General features: G+C 40.3%; 1 protein-coding gene across 2 annotated transcripts in view; it reads left to right on the top strand.

The window, feature by feature from the left end:
- The window catches only part of Rnf217 (ring finger protein 217), a 102,644-nt gene that overhangs the window by 60,604 nt on the left and 18,358 nt on the right, over positions 1-23,682 (top strand). For both annotated transcript variants that reach the window (XM_031380717.1, XM_031380718.1), the window contains exons 2-3: positions 6,651-6,884; positions 19,114-19,278. In XM_031380717.1, the coding sequence (XP_031236577.1) occupies positions 6,651-6,884; positions 19,114-19,278 (399 nt within the window). The remainder of the gene's footprint in view (positions 1-6,650; positions 6,885-19,113; positions 19,279-23,682) is intronic.

Raw genomic sequence — 23,682 nt, 5'->3', positions numbered from 1 at the left:
ACTGACCAACTCCAGCAATAGCCTGTAGTGTTTCAGGGTGGTCTGCAGGTCCTTACTGACCAACTCCATCTTTGACCATAGAACACATTTTGTCCTAGGCTAGATCATTTCCATGTAAATTAGTCAGATAGGCTTGCCCCAAACATCCTCACCAGTTAGGATAAAACTCTAAAATCAATCTTCAGATCAGCAAGGTTCACTTCATACACACAGTCCCTGAGGCTGTGGGATACAGTTCTGGTTCCCTCCTATGTCCAATATTGATCTATCCAGAGCTTTCATGTCTGACAGATCTTTCTTAGAATATGGATGAACCACTAGAATATGGATGAACCACTTTCTTCTTGGCTCCCCTCTGCCATCTTTCATCAGGTGCTTGTTCTTGACAAATATCATGATGCTATTCAGAGGACCAATAAGGCTCCTTTGTACTATTAATGCTTCAACTGATAATCCTGCTTGCATTTTTGCAATATAGCCAACTTTATCATGATATCTCTCCTGTGTTGTTCAGTTTAGCTTGTGAATGCTTCATCAGCATTTTTGAATCAATGTCTATAGAAAAGATTGCTCAATATGTTTTTCCTTGCAACTTCCATTGCAGGTTTTGTTATCAGGATTATGCTAAGTCTATAAACCAACCACAACAATAGTTTCTTTCTCTCCTCTTTTCCCCCATTTCACAAAATTATTGTGTAATATTAATGTTATTTTATCCTTGACCAGTTAGTGAACTTGCCAGCAAGGCACCTAGGGCTGAAGTTTTATCATTTTGTGATATGCGTCTTTTTTATGATTTATTATTTTATGTGTGTGTGTGTGATGTTTTTGCTTCAGGTTGCTAAGTATGGTTTTCTTTGCTCTGATGCTGCCTGTACCTGGTAGAACTATAAAAAGAAAAAATCTCTAAGGCATCATCATAGGACACAGTGGAAGCTGCTGAGGAAAGTGAAAAAGCATGTGAAGATGGCCCAGTAGATAAAGAACTTGTTGTGCAAGTATGAGGACTAGAGTTTGAATCCCTAGCACCCACATAAAAAGTCAGTGGGTGTGGCAGCTACCTGTATTCCCAGCACTCATGAGAGGGCATAGACTTATATTCGCTCTGGGTTAGCAAGAGACCCTACCTCAGTAAATAAAGAAAGCAGTGAAGACACCTGTCCTTGGTCATTGGTCTCCACATCTGTAGGCATGAAAACAGATGCATGTCTATCCACTAACATGTACACATTTGCCAAAAAACAAAAATATGTGCCCTAAAGCATTTACCTTTTCGTGGTTACTGATGCTAGAAGGCAGTGAACTGAGAAACCATTTGCGCAGTGGTGCTCAGCACTCAGTTGGTTAGTGGATGCTGAAGGTATCTTGATACTGTTGTTCATTGGTCAGGATACAAACAATAGGATCCTTTGGTATCAATTAAGCAAAAAGGCTGTAAACACCTTGTAAAGTCTCATGTCTAGCACTTAAAACCAAGCTCCAAATCAGACAACGTTTGATAAATTGGGTTTGAGGCCCCACATTGTACCTTTTTCCTTCCTTTTCTTTGGAGAATTTAATTAATTAAGTCACCCCTTCAGAGGTCCCTATCACCTTAGCCACTAAATCACTTTTGAGTTCTCTCATGTGGCAGATTAGCCACCTAGCTTAGGTGTTAAGTGGATAATTATGCTTCTTGCTGACACCTTGGAGGTTGCTTTACAGTTAAGTAATCTTTTTCTTACAAGATTAAACTTGTTCAGAAGAAGTGGAGAACATATTTTTCAGTGATGTAAGTAGTGGCATCAGCATTGAATACAACAAAAATGCAAAGTCAGTTTATGTGCTCAGAGCATCAGTGTACTATAGACAGAATTTGGGTGGCATTTAGAAAACATTGGCTTGATTTTAAAAGACATTTGGACAAATGTTTGGCATCACAGTTATAGTAGCAAAGGAATGTCTTACTTCTTGGAACCATATGAAAACATTTAGGAATGAAGTGACTGATGTTCAACATATACTTCAAAATGAGATGCAAGATCTAAATGAGTCAAGACCCAAAGGAACAGTATTAGTCATAAGTTGACAGTTGTTTAAATGGGAAAATGAATACTTGAAGATTCATAGTGGCTATCTACCATTTCCCCATATGCTTTTAATTATTCCTAATGAAGGCTTTATAAAACACTTGGCAGATACTAATTGAAGTAGTAATGTTAAACTCAAGTTGCAAAAACTTTCAAACACTAATAACTGTTGTCAAGTTCATGAAGGAAAGTTTCATAGATTAATCTACTCTATATACCTATTTGTTGGCTAACAGCACCAACGTTAAGGAGTGGGTTACCTGGAAATATGGAGTTAGAAAGAGATAGGAAGAAATAAAAGAGATAGGAGGAGAATATAGGAGTGGCCAAAATTATACCTGTCCACGTGGAAGGGTAAAAATTAAATGGTAGACATGACTGCTCAGCCATCTTGATTTTTAATGCCCTCCTTTGTTCCCCCAACAGGTATATTACCTGGGGCAAAAACCACTCCCCCCAAATGCGTCAGCATAACAGTCCAATTAGCGGCTTCCTTGTTTCTCTGTGGAGGTGGAGTTTTCGAATGTAACTGGAACCAGGTTGGAGGCGTGACAAATAGCAGGAGATGGGCAGAGAAGTGTGGCTATCAGAGGCAGGCCTCAAACCAGGAGGGTTACAATTCCTCCCTTTTTATTAGAAAACAAACAGAAGCTTTTTTCTTGTTAAAAACAAGAGCAGGAAAGAGGTCATGGAGCTCGGCACATATTTTGTATGGGAAACATCACGGTGTGTTGAGCTTCTCTCTGGCTCTGTCGTCCCAGGCTATATGACACAGCCTTGGCATGTGTCTGTATCTGGGTTGACTTCACCACCAGAGAGACCGGCTTTTTCTGCACCATCCATCCAGAAGACCTTGAATGATGTATTTACTTATTAATGTGATATGTTACACCTTCTTTTAAAACCTGAAAGTGACTCAAATTGAATTTATAATTTAATCCAAAATTCTTAATATGGTCAGGAAAGCCTGTATGATCACTTTTAGCTGACACTCCAGCTTCATTCCTCATATTTTTGTCCCAGGCATAGTAAACTTTATCCAGTGGCCTGTGTTCTGAACCTAGATATGTCAGGTTCCTCCTGTCCAGGAGGAACCACAGTCCTTGGTTCTTTTGCCTGTGGAAACTTTCTCTGTATCACAGCCTCTTCAGGCTCAGTGTAAAGCTGCCACTTCTTCATTATGGCAAAGATAGCAATGTGCATTTCAAATTCTTTTCTTCCAGTAAGCCCAGCATAGCCATCTGCTCCCATCTCTCCATAAGTCCTTCATGTTGCCTACCCTATGAAGCCCACAATTTCCAGAAATCTAACGTGTGACTAGTTGTGGGATGTGCTGTTAAGCTATGTACCATCCAAAAGTAAAATTACTGCAAATTCAATTTAATGCTAATCAGCTATTGCTTGTAAGACAAATTTTACTTTTGCAGTATTAGAGGGTTTTTATTTAAGTGTATCCCTCAATTAATATAATATATATAGTTGGATAAATAAATGAATGCACATTACTTACTCAAGATACTTGTCAGAAAATCTTTTGAGAAAACTGCTCTGAAAATGGCCCACATGGAGCTGCCGAGAGTCAGATAGGTCATGAGTTACACTGTGCATGAGAAGAGGTGTGGTTCTTAAGAGGAAGTATGTGTTAATGGAAAGGCTGAGTCACTTCCAACTGCCAATTATTGGCTTCCTGAAACGAATTCAAATTCTGAATGTGTAAGTCTAGAGTAGACAGGGAAACTTAAAATCTTAAAAAACCTTTCCAGGGACTTTTGTATACTTGTTCTAGAAGTCAGGTCCATCTTATACTTAGAAAGCCAGAAGAGAGAGGGCCAGATGGAGATAGACTGATAGAACTGCTAGTGAGCAATTGGGTAATATGTGCCTGACGTCTCCCTGTTATCAGTAGAATGTGTGAAATCACTAGCTCAGTGCTGTGGGGTGAGGAATTTGGAGTTTTGAGAAAAAAATAGAGTAAAAACTATAGGAAAACAAGGTGTCCGTAAAAATGGAATAGGTTCGCAGAAAGCCAAGAACTACTGAAGAAGAACAGGTGCCTGGCTGGAGGGTACCCAGTGTAGACAGGTAATAAACACTAACTGCTCAAAGAGTGAAAAGATAGCCCTGTCCTTTGGATGCCTGGATTGGTTCTACTCTCCAAAGTACGTGGCATTTCTTTAAGACCCAGGTGTTCCCAGATAGCTATAAAAGTGCTGCATCTACCACTACATGACTGAAATAAATACAAAGGAAAATGGAGGTTAAATCCAAATGTCAAGCGAGGAACAGGTAGCTGGGGCTCTTAAGCACTAAAATGGGCTGTAATCCAAGGGAGAAACTCTGCTTCCATGTGCTAAGAACCGAGTGCTTGTCCATTTTTATAGGGGAAAATGTCCAGGGTCCTCAGATCGTGTAACACCCTGCCCTGTGCTCTGATTCAAGCTCATTTGTCTACAGCCTCTTCTGTACTGATAGTTTGGGATTCCAACCACTTTTTCTACCCTCTTTTAAGGGTGTGATAGTCAGTTCACATGAATGTTTGCTGTGTAAGTCAATGCAGTCTGGGTGAATGGAACATGGCAGCCCTGCCCCAAAGAGTTATGCATTTGCCTCCAGGCTTTTCATGGTGTTGGTTTTGTGTGCTTGGAGCAGCTTCGTCCTTACTGGCTAAGTCCCAATGATTTTAAGCTCTCACTTGAAGCTGTACTCTGTGAAGGCTGGTCTGATCCTCTCAGGTCTGAAGTGACCATGCTTTCCACATCTTTTGGTGACACCACCCTGTCAGGCTGACATATCTTCAGTCTGGGTCCTGATGGTCTGCGTCACTCCTGATAGGGACCTGCTGAGCTTCAGCACTTAACAGTGTCTAGTTCTGAGCAGGGCTTCACAGATGTCTACAGACTCAAAAAAAGGAACATTTTTGTCATAAACCCAAACTCTTACTGGTCCATGGGTACGTTTGTCTATATGGAAAGTTTATAAGGACTTCTTTCTTGAGGTATAATTCAAAATAATTTACTAGAAAACATAGTGGGAAAGCCAGTGGTAGAGGGGTGTCTAGCAGTTGGGTGGCTGAGCAAGAGCGATCAACCCAGGTTATAAACTGAAACTGTCTGAATATCTGGTTTAGTCTGGATACCTTACAACATTAATTTATACAGAAGACCACAGAGCTGAACTGGAAAGGTAGTGACACCAAGAATGTCATGGTTTGCTCACCACATACACACACGGTGAGAGGAAGAGTGACACTGGAAACTCACATGACAAACAATTACAACTCTGGTATTGACATGCTATTCTGACATTCTGAGAAAGAGAACACACCCACTCACAGGAGAAAAGAACACAGAAAGAGTGAGGTGGAAATGGGCGAAATCCAAGTGGTCCAGAGAAGAGAAAAACATGGCCATTACTAAACTAACAACTAAACATAAAAATCTTTTAGTTTCAGAACAACCAAAAATAAAAATCTTAAACTCACGTAAGAAGTTAAATGAAAGAAGTTTAAGGTAGCAGAAAGCTGGCAGCACTTGGTAATGCCAAGAGAAGCCATGAGCTAACCAGATAATGTAGAAGAGGCTGGCTAGCTTTAAGTAAATGCCCTTGCCAATATATTAGTAGACTGTTAAAGTATAAATTACCCTATAATTTTACATGAAAGTTGTATAAAATGTGTAACAAACAGGTTTATTTTAAAAATATCTTCCATAATATTTATTTGTTGATAAGTTTTCTCATAGTTAAAAGATTTTATCATTATACTTAAAATGTCATAATAAAAACAGCAATGTATTTTCAGCTTTTTTATGTTTCTTCATTTGGTATATGTATATGTAAAGGAGGAGACTTGCTTGTGCCAAAGTGTGCATATGGGGTCAAAGAACAACTTTTAGAAGTTGGTCTTCTTTTTCTATTTTGTGAGTCTTGGGGATTGAACTCACATCCTTAGGTTGATGACAACCCAGACTTTTCTTATTTTTCCTATACAAAAAAAAAAAAAAGTGTTTGGTTTCTTTTCTTACTTATTCTAAGATTGTGATTTTCTGTGTTTGTCAGGGGAAGGCCACAGAAAACATTAATTTTGGGTCATGACTTTATAAACTAATAATCATTAAACATAAGTACTTTATAACATCTCTCTTTCTAAAAATGAGCCCAACACATAGGATTGAAAACTGCAGTGAAGTTGAAATCTCTGAAATGCCTCTTGGTTGGCAGGTCCCAGGGCTTGAGTCATCTGCACACCATACAGCTGGCTCTCTGCCCGATGCTCTCCCACCCCACAGTTTCCAAGCGAGTAGTATAGATCCCTGCTTCTTTAATGAGCCTGTGGATCACCAAGAAAGTTCACAGATGTACCTAGCAGAGAACACTGAAGCATCCTACAGACCCTGACTAGGTTTTGGTACTTAGTATAGGTTTCAAAATGACTAGATTCATTATGCTATCTGGAAAGATAGTTGATAATCTTTTCTTGAAAGCAAGGGATAATTATATACTCTATATACAAAGACACTGTATGCAAAAACAAAGAACCTTGATAATCAGTGGTCTTTTTCTTTTCTGTGTTTCCTCACACAGGTACAACTTGGCCAAGTAGAAATCAAATGCCCAGTCACGGAGTGTTTCGAATTCCTGGAGGAAACAACTGTTGTCTACAATTTAACCCATGAGGACTCTATCAAGTATAAATACTTCTTGGAACTTGGCCGAATTGACTCCAGCACCAAGCCGTGTCCTCAATGCAAACACTTCACAACCTTTAAGAAAAAGGGACATATCCCCACTCCTTCCAGATCAGAAAGCAGATACAAAGTAAGTATGCTTTCCAGACTGCTAGGTTAAAGGTCACAGGATGGAGGCAGCCATGATAGGCTGACTGCTGGTGAGCATTACGTGGGCTTCCTTCTTTTGTCACCCTGTCCCGGCCCTAGGTAAGTGGATGTTTCCCATGATTCTTACCTGTGGCATGAGGATATCCATGTTAAGAGATCACTAGAGGATTTAACTGAAGTTTAATCATGTTGGAAACTAATTCAATGACTTAATGGAAAGTCCAGGCTTTAGAGTGACAGTCATCGCTATTACCAAATACTATGTAAATACCAAATCCTATGTAAACAAGACTTTGTTTCTTTTTTAGTAATGAGCTTGACTTTTTCAGTGGTCTCAATTTCCTTTTTCTCAGCCTCTATCTATAATGAGCAGACTTGTATAAAACATCATTCATTCACTACTCGCCAAATGCAGAATGTTGCCATGTGCTTGGCCTTAACGTACAGTAGGTGACAAACAAATGTGACACAGTCTCTGCTTCAAAACAGTTTCCTAAAGGTATGCTTGCCAGTTTTCTGTGACTGTGACAAATATAATAATTAGTTTATAGAGGGGAAATGTTTTTGTTATCTGTTGGCTAGTTTGAGACATTTTACTCCAGGGTCCTTTAGCTTGGTCATTTTGTGCCTGTGTAGGAGAACCAGCTGAGCAAAACTACTCATCTTGTGGTTGTGTAGCAAAAGAGAGTGGGTGAAGGGGTTAGCGTTTCAAGGTCCCCTTCTAAGGGCATAGCCCCAGTGACCTGAAGACTTCCCATTAGGCCTTGCCTCCTAAAGCTCCAACACCTCACACTGAGAACAAGCCTTTATTTACCATATAGGAAGGGTGTGGGGGCTGCCTAAGATTGCAAAAAGAGACTTATGCAATGCATATGTAAGTAGAGTGCCTGGGTAGACACTAGCCAGGATGTTAAGAATAGTCTGATAGAGAAGGAATTGTCCTGGCTGACACAGAGGAGAGCATTTCACAGAAAGCCTGAGTCAGTGCTTAGGCCCAGAGGCTGAGGTGGGGTGTGCTGGAAACAGGTAGAAGGGAGGGGAGAGGTAGCTGTGGAGATAAGAGTAGGGCAAGCTGAGTCTTGTGCAAAGTCTTCAGAGGTTTGAATCTAATTCTGTAGGCACCTGAGAGAAATCAGACCTGCCGCACTCAGAGGTTGCCACAGTAGTGCAAGACCAGGGACAGCAATCCTAAGCTAGGTTGTAGAATGCAGCCTAGGGAGCTGTCAAGACACAGGTGTGTATCAGCCCTACCCAGAACAACATGTGGCACCTCACTAAGAGCCTGACCAGCAGCAGAGCGGAGGACTTTTAGTATGAGGCAGTAAGGCTGCCACAATGTGTCCCCTAGCCTTCTTCACCATCGCACCAAGTGACTGTTTCAAGTCCTCTTCATTTGGGTCAGTTTCTGCCCATGTGCTGTGTCTTTGAAGCAGTGGCCACACCATTATCCATCCTATAGCCTCAAGGAGACTAGTTAGCTAGTGATTTCCTCTGCTCCACTGTGGTCCTGGTGAGCTAGAGTTGCTTGGTTAGTCCAAGTTTCTTCATGACTAATTGGTCTTGGAAGCTGCTCCACTCTCTAGTGTTTTTATTTGTAGTGTTGTTGTGTTCTCTAGTCTCTCAAGTGCATAACCATCAGGAAAGTGTTTTGTCAGTCTTCTGCAGAACATCCATCTTGAGCTTATGAAGCCATGTGAATCCTGGCCCGAGGATGTGGGGTCTTAAGAGAACATTTTAGGTTGATGATGTGTAGCCTTAGGTTGAGGAACCAGTCCAGTTGTGATTTATTAATGTTTTCAAGAAAAGATTAATTTTAAGAACTAGTCATTCAGTTTTAGAACTAAACTATGTCTTTCCATAACTTAGAGTATTATATTTTTTTTCTAAATTACTCCCAGAATTAGATATACATATAAAATACACAGTTATGGAATTCATGGTAATTAAAACATGAAAGCATAATTGAATCAAAGTAAAATATTGAATAATTTAAAATGTAATATTATTGCTAAATGGGCAACAAGTACTATAATTTAAGGAACAATTATCAAAAGAATAAAATATGTCTTGTTTATCAAAACTATGTTAGGATAAGCATAATATATTACCTTGCACATATATTTAGCTGTGTGTAGTTTTGAGTGAACCAAAGGTTTTGGATAATATATCTTAATAAATAGGGGTCTTTCAGTGTCTATCAACTGGGTTGTAGTTACGCAGAGGAGCAAAGGACAAATGGACCAGGAGAAGGAAAGTTGCTTTTAGGAGGGCAGAAATTTAGAACAAAAGAAATGTTGTTCAGGATAAAGCAGTTTAAATCTTCAGGGTTTAGGGTAAGCATTGCGAGCCAAGTATGTGCCAGACAGCTTTACGTCACCATAACAAAGTGCATTTTACAAAGAGAGAAGACTGCCGCCTAGCTGTAGTCAGCGATTTGCTATCTGCATTGTCTTGAGGTCTGTGGTGAGTAGCAAGAAACTGGAGAGTGGCAGAGGAAGCCAAAGAGCAGGGAGGTGTTGGGTCTCAGTATGTCCTAAGGGACACACCCACAACAACCAACCTCAGTCCCTAAGTGCCACCCCAATGCAGTTCATGTGAACCAGTAGCTCTGTAGGGAGCAACCCAGCCGTCACCAGGGTCCATGGGCCTTTAGAACGTTAGAGAGCCCAACTGCAGCACAACTGGCCAGCTATCCTGCAGATTTCAGCGCGAGCAAGGCTGCCGCTGAATGTAGGTATGACTGTTTCTGCTGCCCCTGTCTACTCTCCTGCAGGAGAAAACCACAACAGTCAGAGACATTGATTCTCCCTGTTCTAAGCTGGCCATTGAGGCACGACTCATGTAATTCCTGAAGGAGCCATTCTTACTACTTTAGTTTAGTGTTCACATAGCATATCTCATCACTAAACCCAAGCTGTACATTAATTAGCACTACCCGATTTACATGCTCAAAACTGTCTTGATGGTGCTGACATGTTCATGCCAGCAAGGCCCATGGCATGCATGCTTTTAGGGTAGCACTGTAAATTGACACTAAAATTTTGATACTTTGAGATGACTAAATAGACACCCCCTATTTTGATGTGTATTAATCATCTAACTCAATAACTAAATTCACTTCCAGTGTAGTAAAGTACTCAAACTATGACAAATTAACAAACAAAAAGGTTGCCTGTAATTCTTAATGTTTCCAAATAATTTAATATCTCTTTATATTATTTATAGCTGTGTACAGGTTTTGTACCTATCAACAAGTCCTTTTTTGCATTTATTTGTTTATTTATTATTTGTTCTTGAGTCACTAAGTTACAGCATTATTCTAAGATGTCAGTCACTCTGAGCATTTACTATGGTTTTAGCTATCAAGGCAGAAGCACTTAAGGGAGCAGGCTAAAACTGATTTAAAGTGTCATACTCTTCATCCATTCTAGCTGAATGGATGCTTCTCATGTAAAGATCAAAACTGCCATATCTAGGCCTTTCATTTCTGTTTTTTGTAAAGATCATTTGTTAAATATATATTCTTAACAGATGCCAATGGGGCAGATAGAATGTAGCATTTGCAGGTAATTACAATTCTTGGGCACTTATTTGTATCTCCAGGCCCCCAGTTAACAGTTTGTATCTGGCAGTAATTTTGATAAAATGTGCTATATTAAATACCATCAAATTCATATCAATTCCAAGCTCCCCTCTCCTCCCGAGTGGGGGCTAAGAATCAGCTACTTCTCCTTCTGACTCAGTTTGAGGTGAAGGCCATGCACACCAACACAGGGAAGATGTCAAGGGCACCTCTGTGGCTCCTGAGGTAAAACTAGTAAGAGCCCTTTACTCATCACACGGTTATTATTAGCCTCACCTGGGCTGATTTGTACAGCGGTGCTGTGACTCACCATCAGATAGAAGGAAACCCCACTCAGATGTCTTGGAGAAACAATCTTACAGCTCTAGCACATTTCCACCCTTCTGTAACAGTCATAGGCCCTCTGGGCAATCATATTCCCTAAAGCTACACACATATGCTATTTCAGTATGTGGTGAAAATAATTTCCTAAGGGCTTTCAGAAGGCTAGTGGGTCAACAGGTGGTGTAAAATGTGCTTAGTGTTCCTTCTGGTTGAAATGACAAGAGAATATCTTTCTATGTGCAAAACCATTCCAGGCTTCCCCATGAATGTGAAATTAGTATTCTCTGTAGTCCTTCCCAGATGCTGCTCTCCATCCAACTCCACCTCACCATCCCCCACACACCATCTTTTCAAACTGACTGCTTACAAATGAGAAGCAGGCTGCCATTCAGCCGTCAGGGTCCGTGTAGCTCCTGACATGGACTGATTTCTCTTGAGATTGATGTATCACCCATGTTAGCAGATGACAGAAAACAAATGTAGCTTTTCAGATGTTGTTGCCCAAGAGAGATAAAAATGAAGTTGTCCAGCTAGGTTTAAGGAAGCCAGTTAAAGAAAGGGTGTGTTGCATATGTTAACCTTGAAGTGTTTATTGATACTTGTTGATGCAAGCCAGCTAGATTTTATGAACACATTTCTCCCTTTGTTTATTTATGAGGGGCCTTGCCAAACTCACCTGTCTTTCTTTCTTGATTTCATAAAACAGCTATACTTTTAGAAAAATTTCCTGCCTTTCTAACAGTCAAATATTGAAATTCACCTGATATTTTATCTCTATATCTACCTCTAAATGCCATAAATAACAATAATAACCCAGACCTAAAGCTAACAAAAGTTGACCTCAGTAGTGTTTAAAACTGATTTTGTTTTCTTGAGGTTTTAGAATAAAAAACAACACAGAATCATTTTTAGTGTTGGCTTGTCAGGAGGACGGTAAGTTAGCCACATCTAGGGCTGGTGTACAGTGGTTAGAAGATGTTCAGGAACAAGAAAGGTCTTCTGTAAACCTGCCTTTTCTCATTTACTCTCCCATTTGTATAAACCCAGTGAGGTGCCTAGGGATGACAGACTTTTCCAGCTCCTCCCCTCTTTTATACATTAGTGAAAAAGTGGGTCCTGGGACAAGATGTCAATGAACTCACTCACTTCCTTAGGCCTTTCTTTCTGAGCTTAGAAGGACTCTACAGAGTATTTCCAGGTGAGCTGTTGTGCAGCGGTGATCTTGGATGAGGGAAGGGGGCTCTTTGGGTCAGTCCCCTGTTGCAGCTCCTGTTTAACCCTATGCTAATCACCTCTGTGGCCGCGGCAGCAGCAGCAGTGGCAATGTCGCTCCTTGCTATTGCCCCATTGTTGTTGGCTCCGGAATGAAAGACGCACACTCACACACCCAGCCTTTATATTTTAATAAGCCTTAAACAGCTCAGTGGCTGGGCCACTGCCTAACCTTCATGTAGCTAACACTCTCCCCTCTGATGTTCCTGAGTTATCACTTCCTAAAACCTATATTCCATCTTGGCTGCCCTGAACCCAGACCTGCAGCCCTCTTGGGCTAAGTTCCCCAGCACCTACATGACAGCTATGCTCTCTGCCCGGCACCTCCTAGACGTGACATCTGCTCCTTTCCTGGCGTGGTGGCTCCTTCCTCCATTCCTTGCCTGGGAATCCTAAAATCCAGCCTCCATCTCCCTGCCTGGCCATTGGCTGCCAGCAACTTTATTTATCAATCAAAACCAAACTGGGGGCAGAGTCCCTCAGCATCTTAAGTTTGGCTATGCTGATTCTCATGTAATTCTGGGGATCAAATCCACAACAGTCCTCCATTGCAGATCTGATTCATCGTCCTAGAAAGACAAATGTTTTGCATGAAAAAAATTTTTTTTAAGTTTTCAGGTGAATGTAAGCTTTGGATAAGCTTAGCATCTTCATAGACCTTATCCTGCCCCAAGTGACTGCTTGTTGATCTACTTTTAGTCTCTCTCTAGTCTTTCAAACTTTCCTCTTGTAGCTTAGTTTCCTCCCTCCTGGGAAACCCTCAGGCAAGGTTCATTTGACCACACCTAGACTCTATCAAGGGACTCTTGCCTCATGAAATTTGAAGATTCCTGTACTACTGCTGAAGAAACAGCAGTAAACAATGAAATTTTAGAAAGTACGGTATTTCAAGTCTGCCAGGAGAAAGTGACCACTGTTATTACTCTAGCTTTAGGACTGGATGTTAAAAAGGATCAAATAGTGCTTCTTGGAGATGTTCAGAACTGTATATCAGACTCTTTCCCTCCTCTCTGTAATACCCGCACATGCTCACATTTCCCCCTCTGAAGGAGGAAGAAGAGGAGGAGGAAGAAGAAGAAAAAGAGAAAAAGAGAGAGAGAGAAAGAAAGAAAGAAAAGGATTTTCTATTTTTTTCTAAAGATTTATTTTATTTATATGAGTACACTGTAGCTGCTTACAGAAACACCAGAAGAGTCCATCAGATCCCTTTACAGATGGTTGTGAGCCACCATGTGGTTGCTGGGAATTGAACTCAGGACCTTTGGAAGAGCAGACAGTGCTCTTAACCATCTCTCCAGCCCTGAATTTTCTATTCTTAAAGAAAAACTTATAAGTCATGCTTTCTGATAATTTACTACATTGGTTAGATTCTCTAGGACATACTTTAGGCTGACTTAGATGATTCGTACACGGAGTGTCTGAACCATTTGTATCGAGGTACATATGCCAGGGCTACAGGGATGTATAGAGTCTATTTACTGGAAAAGTCAGCAAGGCTAAGCTAGCTGAAGTGCCCTCTTAGTTCTGGCTGTTAGAGTACTTGTTTGTGTGTGTGCTCTCAGGGCCCTATCTAGTACTGCAGATGGGCTTTGGCTGACAGAGGGTCGTAGCACATGTTACAGCAACATTCTGCCCATTGTGCAAGACCACAGTGTTCCCTGAAACGTCTTTTCCAGGGCACTGACATGCACTTGGCAGGTTACAATCATATGACTGCCCGGCTTCATGCCTGTCTGGTTCTAGTAAGTTTGTTACAGACAAGATATTCTCATTCTATTCTGTGTGCCAAAAAATAAAAATAAAAAAATAAATCAGTATGGTCAGTACCTGTCACTGAGGTACTATATGAATCTGTTGCAAATGAATTGTTTCATTATTGACAATATGTTTAACCTCATGTTAGAATCAAAGAAATCTTTCATGGAAAACTGAGGTAGCTCTCATCTTCTGAGTGATTTACATATGTGTGGATATGTAATATGCATCCATATATTGTATAATTATGTATGCATAATAAGTAACGGATGAGCATAATAAGTAATGACTTTTGAGATTTATTGAAAATTATAGGGCTGGGCATTGGCTCATATGGTTACGTGCTTGATTTATAAATCAGAGAACCTGGGTTCAGATCTCATACAACATGCATCTGTAATCCCCAACCTTGGAGCAGCTTGGAGAAAGTCTGATGCCAGGAGCATCTGGCCAACCAGCATAGCCAGAAGTGAGCTCCAGGCTCACTGAGAAATCCTGTCTCAAAAATAAGAGATAAGGCTAAAGAAGAAAGCATCAGACATTGACCTCTGACCTACACACACAAGTGCAGAAACCCACATGAACCCACACATACATATACCATACATATACAGAAATAAATCATAAACAAATATGTATAGGAATATGGGAATTTAGTGAAAAATTATCTGCAGTTTTCTTTATTTTAATTCCTATTCTTGAGTGGTTTGGGTTTTTTTGTTTGTTTGTTTTTGTTTTTGTTTTTTTTGGCAGGGGTGGTGGTGGTGCCAGTTGCTTAGGGCAGCTGAGCTTGAAAACCTATCACCCAAGTGGCAAGGATTCTTGCAAAATCAAATGTGTTTCTAGTGTCAGAAATGTCTTAGGAAGTTATTTTGTATTTCGTAATCCATGCAGAAGGGTTTGCACCTTATTCAAGATGATCAATAAAGCATCAAGAAGATAAAATGTTTAGGAAATGTCATCTGATGATGTGGTAGTGCCATGTCAGTTCCTGGATTTAGTCAGATTCCTTTTACAGAGAACTTACTAATTTCCTGTGGTTTATATTATTAGTTTAGAGCATCCAAGAGGCAGATGTAGACTCTTGAGGAGACTGGATATCTGTACGCCTAGTGTAAATTTCCTGGTCAAGGTCCTAAATGTGCTTGGGAAGCATAGGGAAGACATTCTGAAGCAAGAAGCTTCCTCAGGATACATCAATGGAAACATCGTATTAATTAGATTCTTTTCAGTTGTAGAGAGCAAAGAGGTGATCTTTCTCAGGTCACCCCAATGAGGTTTCCTACATACACACACACACACACACACACACACACACACACACACACACACACACACACACAACTCCCTGGAAATGGTAAGGAAGAGAACAGGCCTCAGGAAGAACCAGACAGCCCTGGTAGCATAAGAACATAGGCCAGTGTCAGTTGTCTTCTCCAGGGATCTGCACCTACTTGTCTTCTCTCTGCCTCCACAGTAAAGGCCAAATGCATGTGAATTCCCATCTTGCCTCTAAGGAGAAAAGATACAGTTTCTCTTCATTAAAGAGGGAGTGACCTTTGCTGCCAAAACAAATGTCAGCTATTCCTTAGGCAGCTTGTCAACCATGTCAACCAGTAGCTACATGTATTTGGGAGAATCTCTGGGTCCAATAGTCAAAGAGATGGAGTGAATAGATTGATCCTTTTCAAACTTTAGCATGGGTATATGTAGTGGCTATTCCTGAGTGTCAACTTGACTATATCTGGAATGAACTACAATCCAGAATTGGAGGGCTCACCTGTGATCCAGATCTTGAGGGTGGGAGACACAGGTTTCTTACCTGGATCTTGGCATGGAGATCCTGAGGCATAGAGGCTATGAAAAGCTTAGGCCCAGTCAAGGTAATGTATAAGAATCATTCAGGTGGTACTGGTTTTGAAGGCTAGAAGGGGTCATGAAGAGCATCTGAGGCTTGGCACTGTGAGAGGCCATGGAAGGGCATTGGTGAAGGTGCACCCTCAGTTGCAATTGATGGTCCAGGACTGAAGGTATCATGCAAAGGATACCATGAGGCTTGGCACCATGAAGAGCCTATGAGAGGCTATTGATGACACCTAGCTGCAGTGGAAGACAGCAGTGTATTGGAGATGCCAGTACCATGCGATGACCACAAAGCACAGCAGCAGCAGTGGAGTACAGGCAGCTGGAGTCTAGAAAACAGGTATGTGCTATGACGGGCAGAGCTGGAGAAATGACCCAAGCCCTTGGAGGAGCCCATAAGATTGTGAGTGTATCCCAGACATTGGATGGTTAGAGTTTCATTTTGTTTTTGATTGTGACTGTGCCCTGACATTTTTCCCTCTTGAAGTAAGAAGGTATTTTAGTGGAGCCCGTAGTTAAGAGACTTTGAATTTTAAAGAGACTTTGAATTTTAAAAAAGATTGGATAATTTAAAGGGATTGAAATTTTACTATGTAAGAATTTGTAAAGATTGTGGGACTTTTAAAGTTATTTAGATTTAGGGGATGAGTAAGAAAGTAAGGGTTAAGGCTTAATAGTGATCTGTTTGTCTGTCTAGTTGACAAGGAGTCAATTGTACTGGCTGGTTTTGTGTGTCAGCTTGACACAAACTAGAGTTATCATAGAGAAAGACGCCTCCCTTGAGGAAATGCCTCCATGAGATCCAGCTGTAAGGCATTTTCTCAATTAGTGATCAAGGTCGGAGGGCCCAGTGTGGGTGGTGCCATCCCTGGGCTAGTAGTCTTGGGTTCTATTAGAAAACAGACTGAGCAAGGTAGAGGAAGCAAGCCAGTAAGGAACATCCCTCCATGGCCTCTGCATCAGCTCCTGCTTCCTAACCTGCTTGAGTTCCAGTCCTGACTTCCTTTAGTGATAAACAGCAATGTGGAAGTGTAAGCTAAATAAACCTTTTCCTCCCAAATTTGCTTCTTGGTCACGATATTTTGTGTAGGAATAGAAACCCTGACTAAGACCATATGAAACACCTGAAGAGACTCTTGGGAAATGTAAGCTCTTGATTCATTCCATATGGGCTTTCATTAGCTCCTAGGTGGTGCAGATGTCCTTTGTCCTCTGATTTTCCTTGAGTACTGTGTTAGTGACCTTTCTTACTGCTGACAAAATACCTGCTGTTCACGAGAATGCACCCCATCATACTGGGGAGGGTGGCCACACTGCATCTGCAATCCGAAAGAAAAGTGGACAGGAAGTGGGGCAAGGCTCCAAAGCCTCTGCACTGCCCCAGCGACCCACTTCCTCCAGTAAGGCTTCACCTTCTAAAGGCTCCACAACCCTTCCCAACAGTGCCCCCAGCTGGGGACCAGATATCCCATCTCACATTCAAACCAGTCCCGGTGGGAAGGAGAGAATAGTGTGTCTGTGTGAAGATAATTTTATTTCAGAAGGCAAACTCCATGTGGCAGGCCTGTGGTTGTGAACTGGTATCTCTTGAGGGTAATAACTGAACAAAGGAGCAGAGGAGAAGGCATCGTTGCTATCTACATTTATGTAAGACTGATTTTGAATATGGTTAAGGTCATAATGAATCATGAAGATGCATCATGGCATCTTCAGACAAAAAATAGTCCTGTTATTCTTCAGGTATATTCTCCGAGTGCCAAAGTGTGAGTTTTTACTATCCATAGTTACTTCGGATCTTGCTTTACAGTGGCTCTTTCAGTCTGTCTCCACATCTGTGTTGGTAAGGATTAGTAGGACTTTTTGTTGGGTACCACATTATTTGGTTCAGATGCCAGGTGCCAGACTCCTTCATTATGGGACCTTAAGATAATCGCATATTGATAATTATCATTGTTCAAAATCTATAGACCTGATAGTTCAACTTTTGTCTACAGGGATCCTTGAGCCATTGTAGAGTCCCACTTTTGTGAAGTGATTTCTGGTCTCAAAGGAACTTTACATTGTTTCTATTCACTAATAAATATAATATAAATCTGTTTTGAAACCCTGCAGGGGAAGGAGATGGCCATGTGTGTTTGTGTCTGTGTATCTCTGAGTACACGTGTGTTTATGCAGAGTTCAATCTCAGGCACCATCCTTGTGTATTTTTAGTTTTTGAGACAGCCTTCTTCTTGGCCTTCCACTCCACCTTACTGAGTTAGGCTATACTGGCCAGCCACTTAGTCTCAGAGCTACAGTTACAAATGTGAACAACCTCTGTGTCTGGCTTTTGTTAAATATGGGTTCTGGGGACTGAAATCAGATCCTCAGTCTTATGATGCTAGAATTTGGTGCTAAAATTCAGGGATGCCACAGTGTATTTATCACCACACCTTCATAGCAAGAATGAGAAGTACTGTGCGAAACGGAACACATCACTGCTGTTCAAAACAAAGGAAGTCATGAAAGATATCTTCCATGTCGAGTAGGCAACAGATGCTCCCATTGACCGTATTCCATACATTGGTGAACAGCACAGAGGTGTCACCATCAGGATCACGTGCTGTTACCTCTCTAACAGGACCATCAGTGCTTAGTGCTGACTCAGCAGTGTGGCCCAAGCACTCTGCTTTTCCCTTGAGGAAGCACTTGTAAGTCAAGCAAGCCTTTGGTAAGAAAAGCAATGGAAATGACTAGAAAGTTGGCTCAGGACACATAAATTGACAAGTGGTCAAAGTGTTTGGATTTGGTGCCTTTGGGATTTACTCTGTGCTTCAATGGGGGAGGTTTTCATACAACCAAATTGTTTTCAAAATGAAAATGTCTCATGATTAATTAATGTCTGAGTAGTCTCTGAACAACAGACTATCCTTGTCAAAACAGTTTTTTCCTCTTTCAGTAACAGAGTATTCCTATTTTACTGGGAATTTGTCTTGTTTGTTCTTGGGGAAAGTATTGCAAATAATAACCCTTTAACTAATTTCCCAAAACATTGACATTCTTATCTTTGAGGCACTTTGCTGGTTAATTTTTTGTTAACCTGACACAGGTTCAGGTCATCTGGGAAGAAGAAACCTCGATTGAGAAAATTATTCCATCAGTAGAGCATTGTCTTTAATGATGATTGATATAGGAGGGCCCAGCCCACTTGGGGCAGTGCTACCCCTAGGTAGATGGTCCTCGGTTACATAAAAGAGCAGGCTGATCAAGCCAGCAAGCAGTGTTCCTCTATGGCCTCTGCTTCAGTTCCGGCTGCAACCCCTTTTCTTTCCTTGAGTTCCTATCCAAGCTGCTTCTGTTTACAGTGTTTATCACAGTGATAGAGAACATTCAGGATATCTCATGAATACTAATAACTGTTCTTCTTGCACAGATCCAGTGTCCCACTTGCCAATTCATCTGGTGTTTTAAGTGCCACTCTCCTTGGCATGAAGGTGTTAACTGCAAGGAGTATAAAAAAGGAGACAAGTTACTGCGTCACTGGGCCAGTGAGATTGAGCATGGGCAGAGAAATGCCCAGAAGTGTCCAAAGTGCAAGGTAAGATATGCCTTAGCAGGAAGGGAATGATGCTCACATTTAAAGGGACAGTATTCACAGCATGGGCATGTAGCATGTTCATAACTGCCTAATCAAGTGTGAGGAGGCTTTGCCATGTTGTTCTTAAAGAATAATTATACTGCATGTCAAACTGAACATATGTGCACATAAATAGTGTCTATTATTGTCATTACCATCCATTTCAAGCTGACATTTTTTAATCTTAAGGTTTACTTTAGAAAGTTATGTGTGTGTTTGAATAGTACTTTTCAACAAATTTACTTTTAGGCAACCATATTGGGCCTAATTTTCTTTAAGAATAATTTTTTAGTTGGTTCCTTGAGACCTAGCACTAGATAAATGAAATCTAACTTATTATAAAAAAAATTAATAATGGTGAATCCAAATTTTAGCAAAAGCATTTTATTAATGAATGTATTAGTGAGCATGTAATATTTTGCTGTGCCAAGTTTACATCCTATCTTATATATATATATATATGTGTGTGTGTGTGTGTGTGTGTGTGTGAGAGAGAGAGAGAGAGAGAGAGAGAGAGAGAGAGAGAGAGAGAGAGAGAATAGTATAGTGTGACATTTATGCTGTATATTTAGTGACAAGTAGAACTCTTTGGGAAAGGCTCTTTCTGTGTTACTGACACTGAAGTGGAGCTCCTGGGTTCAAGTGATCATCTGTCTCAGCCTACTCAGTAGCTAGATCTCCTGACCAGCTTGACTTAATTCTTGATATTAATTAGTACATAGTGATTTAAGGTTTCTTACTTTTCTCTGCCCTGGATAACAGAGCCCGTTTCAGTCTTTATCTCTGCACTGAACCAATGGCTCTGTGAACGTTGGTTTTTGTCCCACTGTAGAGCAGGCATAAGATGAGGTAGTTTGCCCTTCTCTTGCCTAGCACTCCATTCAGAGAACGTCTCAGTTTCAAACCCACTCTAGGCAAGTAGGTGCTGAGGAGCCCCTCGTTCATCCTACTGAACACTTTCTCAGGACTCTACATCTCTAGATAGTCCTAAAATTGTACTCTGAATGAATGGCCCTGAGACACACAGTGGAGGATTTCTGAATGAATGGAGGCAGTGCAGAAAATTATGCATTTATGACATCTGTATCCTAACCTAACATTAAATGGAAGAACAGAGTAAAAGGCAGCTGGTGTACTCACTGAGGGCCCTAACAATGTTTGTAGTTTCCTCAATACAGATAAATAGCTAAGTAACAGTGGGAAGGGCTGCAGCCCATAAAGCAGGTAAAGAGGCCCTCAAAAAAAGAATTGCCCTTTAAACACCCCAAAGGAAAGAGCCATGGAGTCACCCACACTATGGCCCAGAAACAGCCGTGTAAAGTGTAGGTCAGCGCGAGTCATTTTTTAATGGCTTGTTTTGACTGCAGATGTGGTTTTTTTTTCCTTCCAAGAGTGACTTTAAAGCTCTATATTTTCTGACTTTTTTTCTTTTTTTTTTTCTTTTTAGCCTTTGAAGTCACTACCCCTTTTTTTTCCTCCAAACAAACCTTTTTTCTCCGAGGAATTAAGGAGACAGATTTAATGAGTTAATATTTTATATTCTAAGAACACTTTTCACAAAACATCCATTAAAATTTACAGATATGAAAAAGGAAGATGGAAGAGGTTTTTTTCAAAAAATTTTCATATACAGTGCTTTGAAAGGAACAATTTATATTCATGTAAATAGCCTCAATATTTGTAGCAAAATGTATTTGAATTTTGTTTTGACAAAACTTAGTTACTTATATTTTTATATATGTTAATTTTACAGTATTAATATTAATTTGTATTTGTGTTTGTTTCTAAACTCATAAACTTGATAGAAATTTGGGTTGAGAGGGAAAGCACCCGCCCAGCACCCCATCGCACCACCATCTGCTGTGTCTCCGCAGCCCATGCCCTTCTGAAATCACTCTTAGGAAGGTTTTATGGGTGGCATCGTGCCTGTTCAGTATCATTAGTTTCCTATGTAAGCACTCAGACATCTCTAATGCCAGTAAACATTTCTATTAACTGTGTCATCTCTGCTTAAGTATCCTTTCCCTGATGTTTGGTTTTGTTTACCACACTACAAATATGATGTGAGTAAATGTACTATGGATACATCTTCTTTCCTATTTTGAACTGTTAGCATGCAACATTGTGAAGGTAGAGCTACCAAGTGCAGGGTCACAGCGTTTGCCATATTTGGTGGATAATGTCAGATTACTAAACTCTAAAAGTGGTGGAACAGCTTACTTCCCAAAAAAGTCTGCAGATTTCTGGTGAGCTTTTCTTTCTTTCCTATTCAGAGTTCAAGTATACTGTTACTCACTTGCTAATTTAGTGATTGTGGCATACATCCTCATATTTACATTTCCTTAATTGCTTATAGGCTAAATATATATTCACATTCTTTGGCATTTGTCATGAGTCCTTAAATTTTCTGTTTATGATCTTTGGCCATTTGTATGGGCTAAGTTGAGGCTTTCCTGTTTGCATCAAATTCTATGAACTCTGTATTTCAAAGTGTTAACTCCTTTTATAGAATATTTTCTCTGCTTGCTTTTTCTTTTTTTTTTCTTTTACTTAATTGGTTTGCACATATTTTTAAAAGTTTTATTTGTCTTTATATATCATTTTTTTCTCTTTGTACACATATACAAGCACACACAAATATCATGCACACATATATTTTATATAATCACATGTTATTCATATGCATTTGCTTCTAAGTTTAAAAAGTCACTTATCACTGGGCGGTGGTGGCGCACGCCTTTAATCCCAGCACTTGGGAGGCAGAGGCAGGCAGATTTCTGAGTTTGAGGCCAGCCTGGTCTACAGAGTGAGTTCCAGGACAGCCAGGGCTACACAGAGAAACCCTGTCTCGGGGGGTTGGGGGGGGAGTCACTTACCATCCAGAAGTTTGATGTAATTTAGTACTCTATTTTCTTTACTTTTATCTTTTGATATATTAATATTTTAAGTTTTAAAATTTAATCTAACCATAATTTATTTAGTGTTTATTATGAATTAAATACTTTAAAATGATTTTCCCCAATTGAATCATCTTGGTTCAACTGTACTTGTTAAATAATTCTGTCCTACCAATTAATTTGTAATTCTTACTAAGTAAATGTTACCTTATAATACATAATACTGTCTTTGCTGGGATCTCCAGTCCTGTGGCTAAGTTGTTAGACAAATTATATAATAACACTGGTGAGTTCCAATGACTATGCCTAAGTGGAACACATTCAAGCAGCATTAGAATGTGGCTGTCCCTGTGTGAACCTTGTGTGAAGTGTTTTAAATACAGGAGGTTTCCTTCTCTCCTTCACTTAGCAAAAGCTCCCCTCCCACCGTGAGATGCCTTTGCCTCGGATGGAAATCACAGTTGCATACATGGCATGGCACTACGATAAAATTTGACTTATGTAGCCAAGTCAAAATTAGTATTTATAATTGATTTTGGGGTCCAGCAAGATGGCTCAGTAAGTTAAAGGGTCTTGCCATCAAACCTGTCAAACTGAGCTCAATCTTAAAACTCATGTGGTAGAGGGAGAGGTCCAACTCCTCGAACCTGTGATAGAACCTCCACAAATATTCTATGGCATGCTTGTAGACACGGCATGCATGCATGCATACAGTCACCAAGGGTTACATTAAGGAGTATAATCTAACAGACATTACAAATAAGTGTTGAAAGCCTTTCCTATCATTTATGATTAAGATATTTACCCATGAGTAATTATTTTGTATTAAGGTAAACATACAAAAACAATTTTAGAGGTTATTCATTAATTATTTTTATGAGACTGTAATCATGTCTTATTTTTTTTAAAGATTTATTTTATTTATATAAGTATACTGTAGCTGTCTTCAGACACATCAGAAGAGGGCATCAGATCCCATTACAGATGGTTGTGGGCCACCATGTGGTTGCTGGGAATTGAACTCAGGACCTTTGGAAAAACAGTCAGTGCTCTTAACCACTTTGCCATCTCTCCAGCCCGTGTCTTATTAAGAGTAAATTTGCTTTACCATTTTGATGAATGTCATTACCTCTTTTTAATTAATTCATTAATACACACACACACACACACACACACAAGCAGGAGCTCACAGAGCTCAGAGAGAGCATCAGATACCCTGGAACTAGAGTTAAAAATGGTTGTGAGCCACAATGTGGGCACTGGGTCCTCTTCAAGAGCAGTAAGTGCTCTTAACTACTGAGCCACTTTTCTAACAGCATCATTACCTTTTTTCTTTGTTTGTCTTTTTCTCTTCCTCCTCCTCTGTGTTTCTTCTCCTTTTCCTTCTTTCTTCCTTCTCCTCCTCCTTCTTCTTTTCTCCTCCTCCTCTGCCACCACCACCTCTTCCTCTTCTTCTCCTCTTCCTCCT

This window comes from Mastomys coucha, unplaced genomic scaffold (genome assembly GCF_008632895.1).
Source record: "Mastomys coucha isolate ucsf_1 unplaced genomic scaffold, UCSF_Mcou_1 pScaffold2, whole genome shotgun sequence".
Lineage (NCBI taxonomy): Eukaryota > Metazoa > Chordata > Mammalia > Rodentia > Muridae > Mastomys > Mastomys coucha.
Note: the sequence above shows the minus strand (reverse complement) of the source record. Positions and strands in the feature narration are given on the sequence as shown.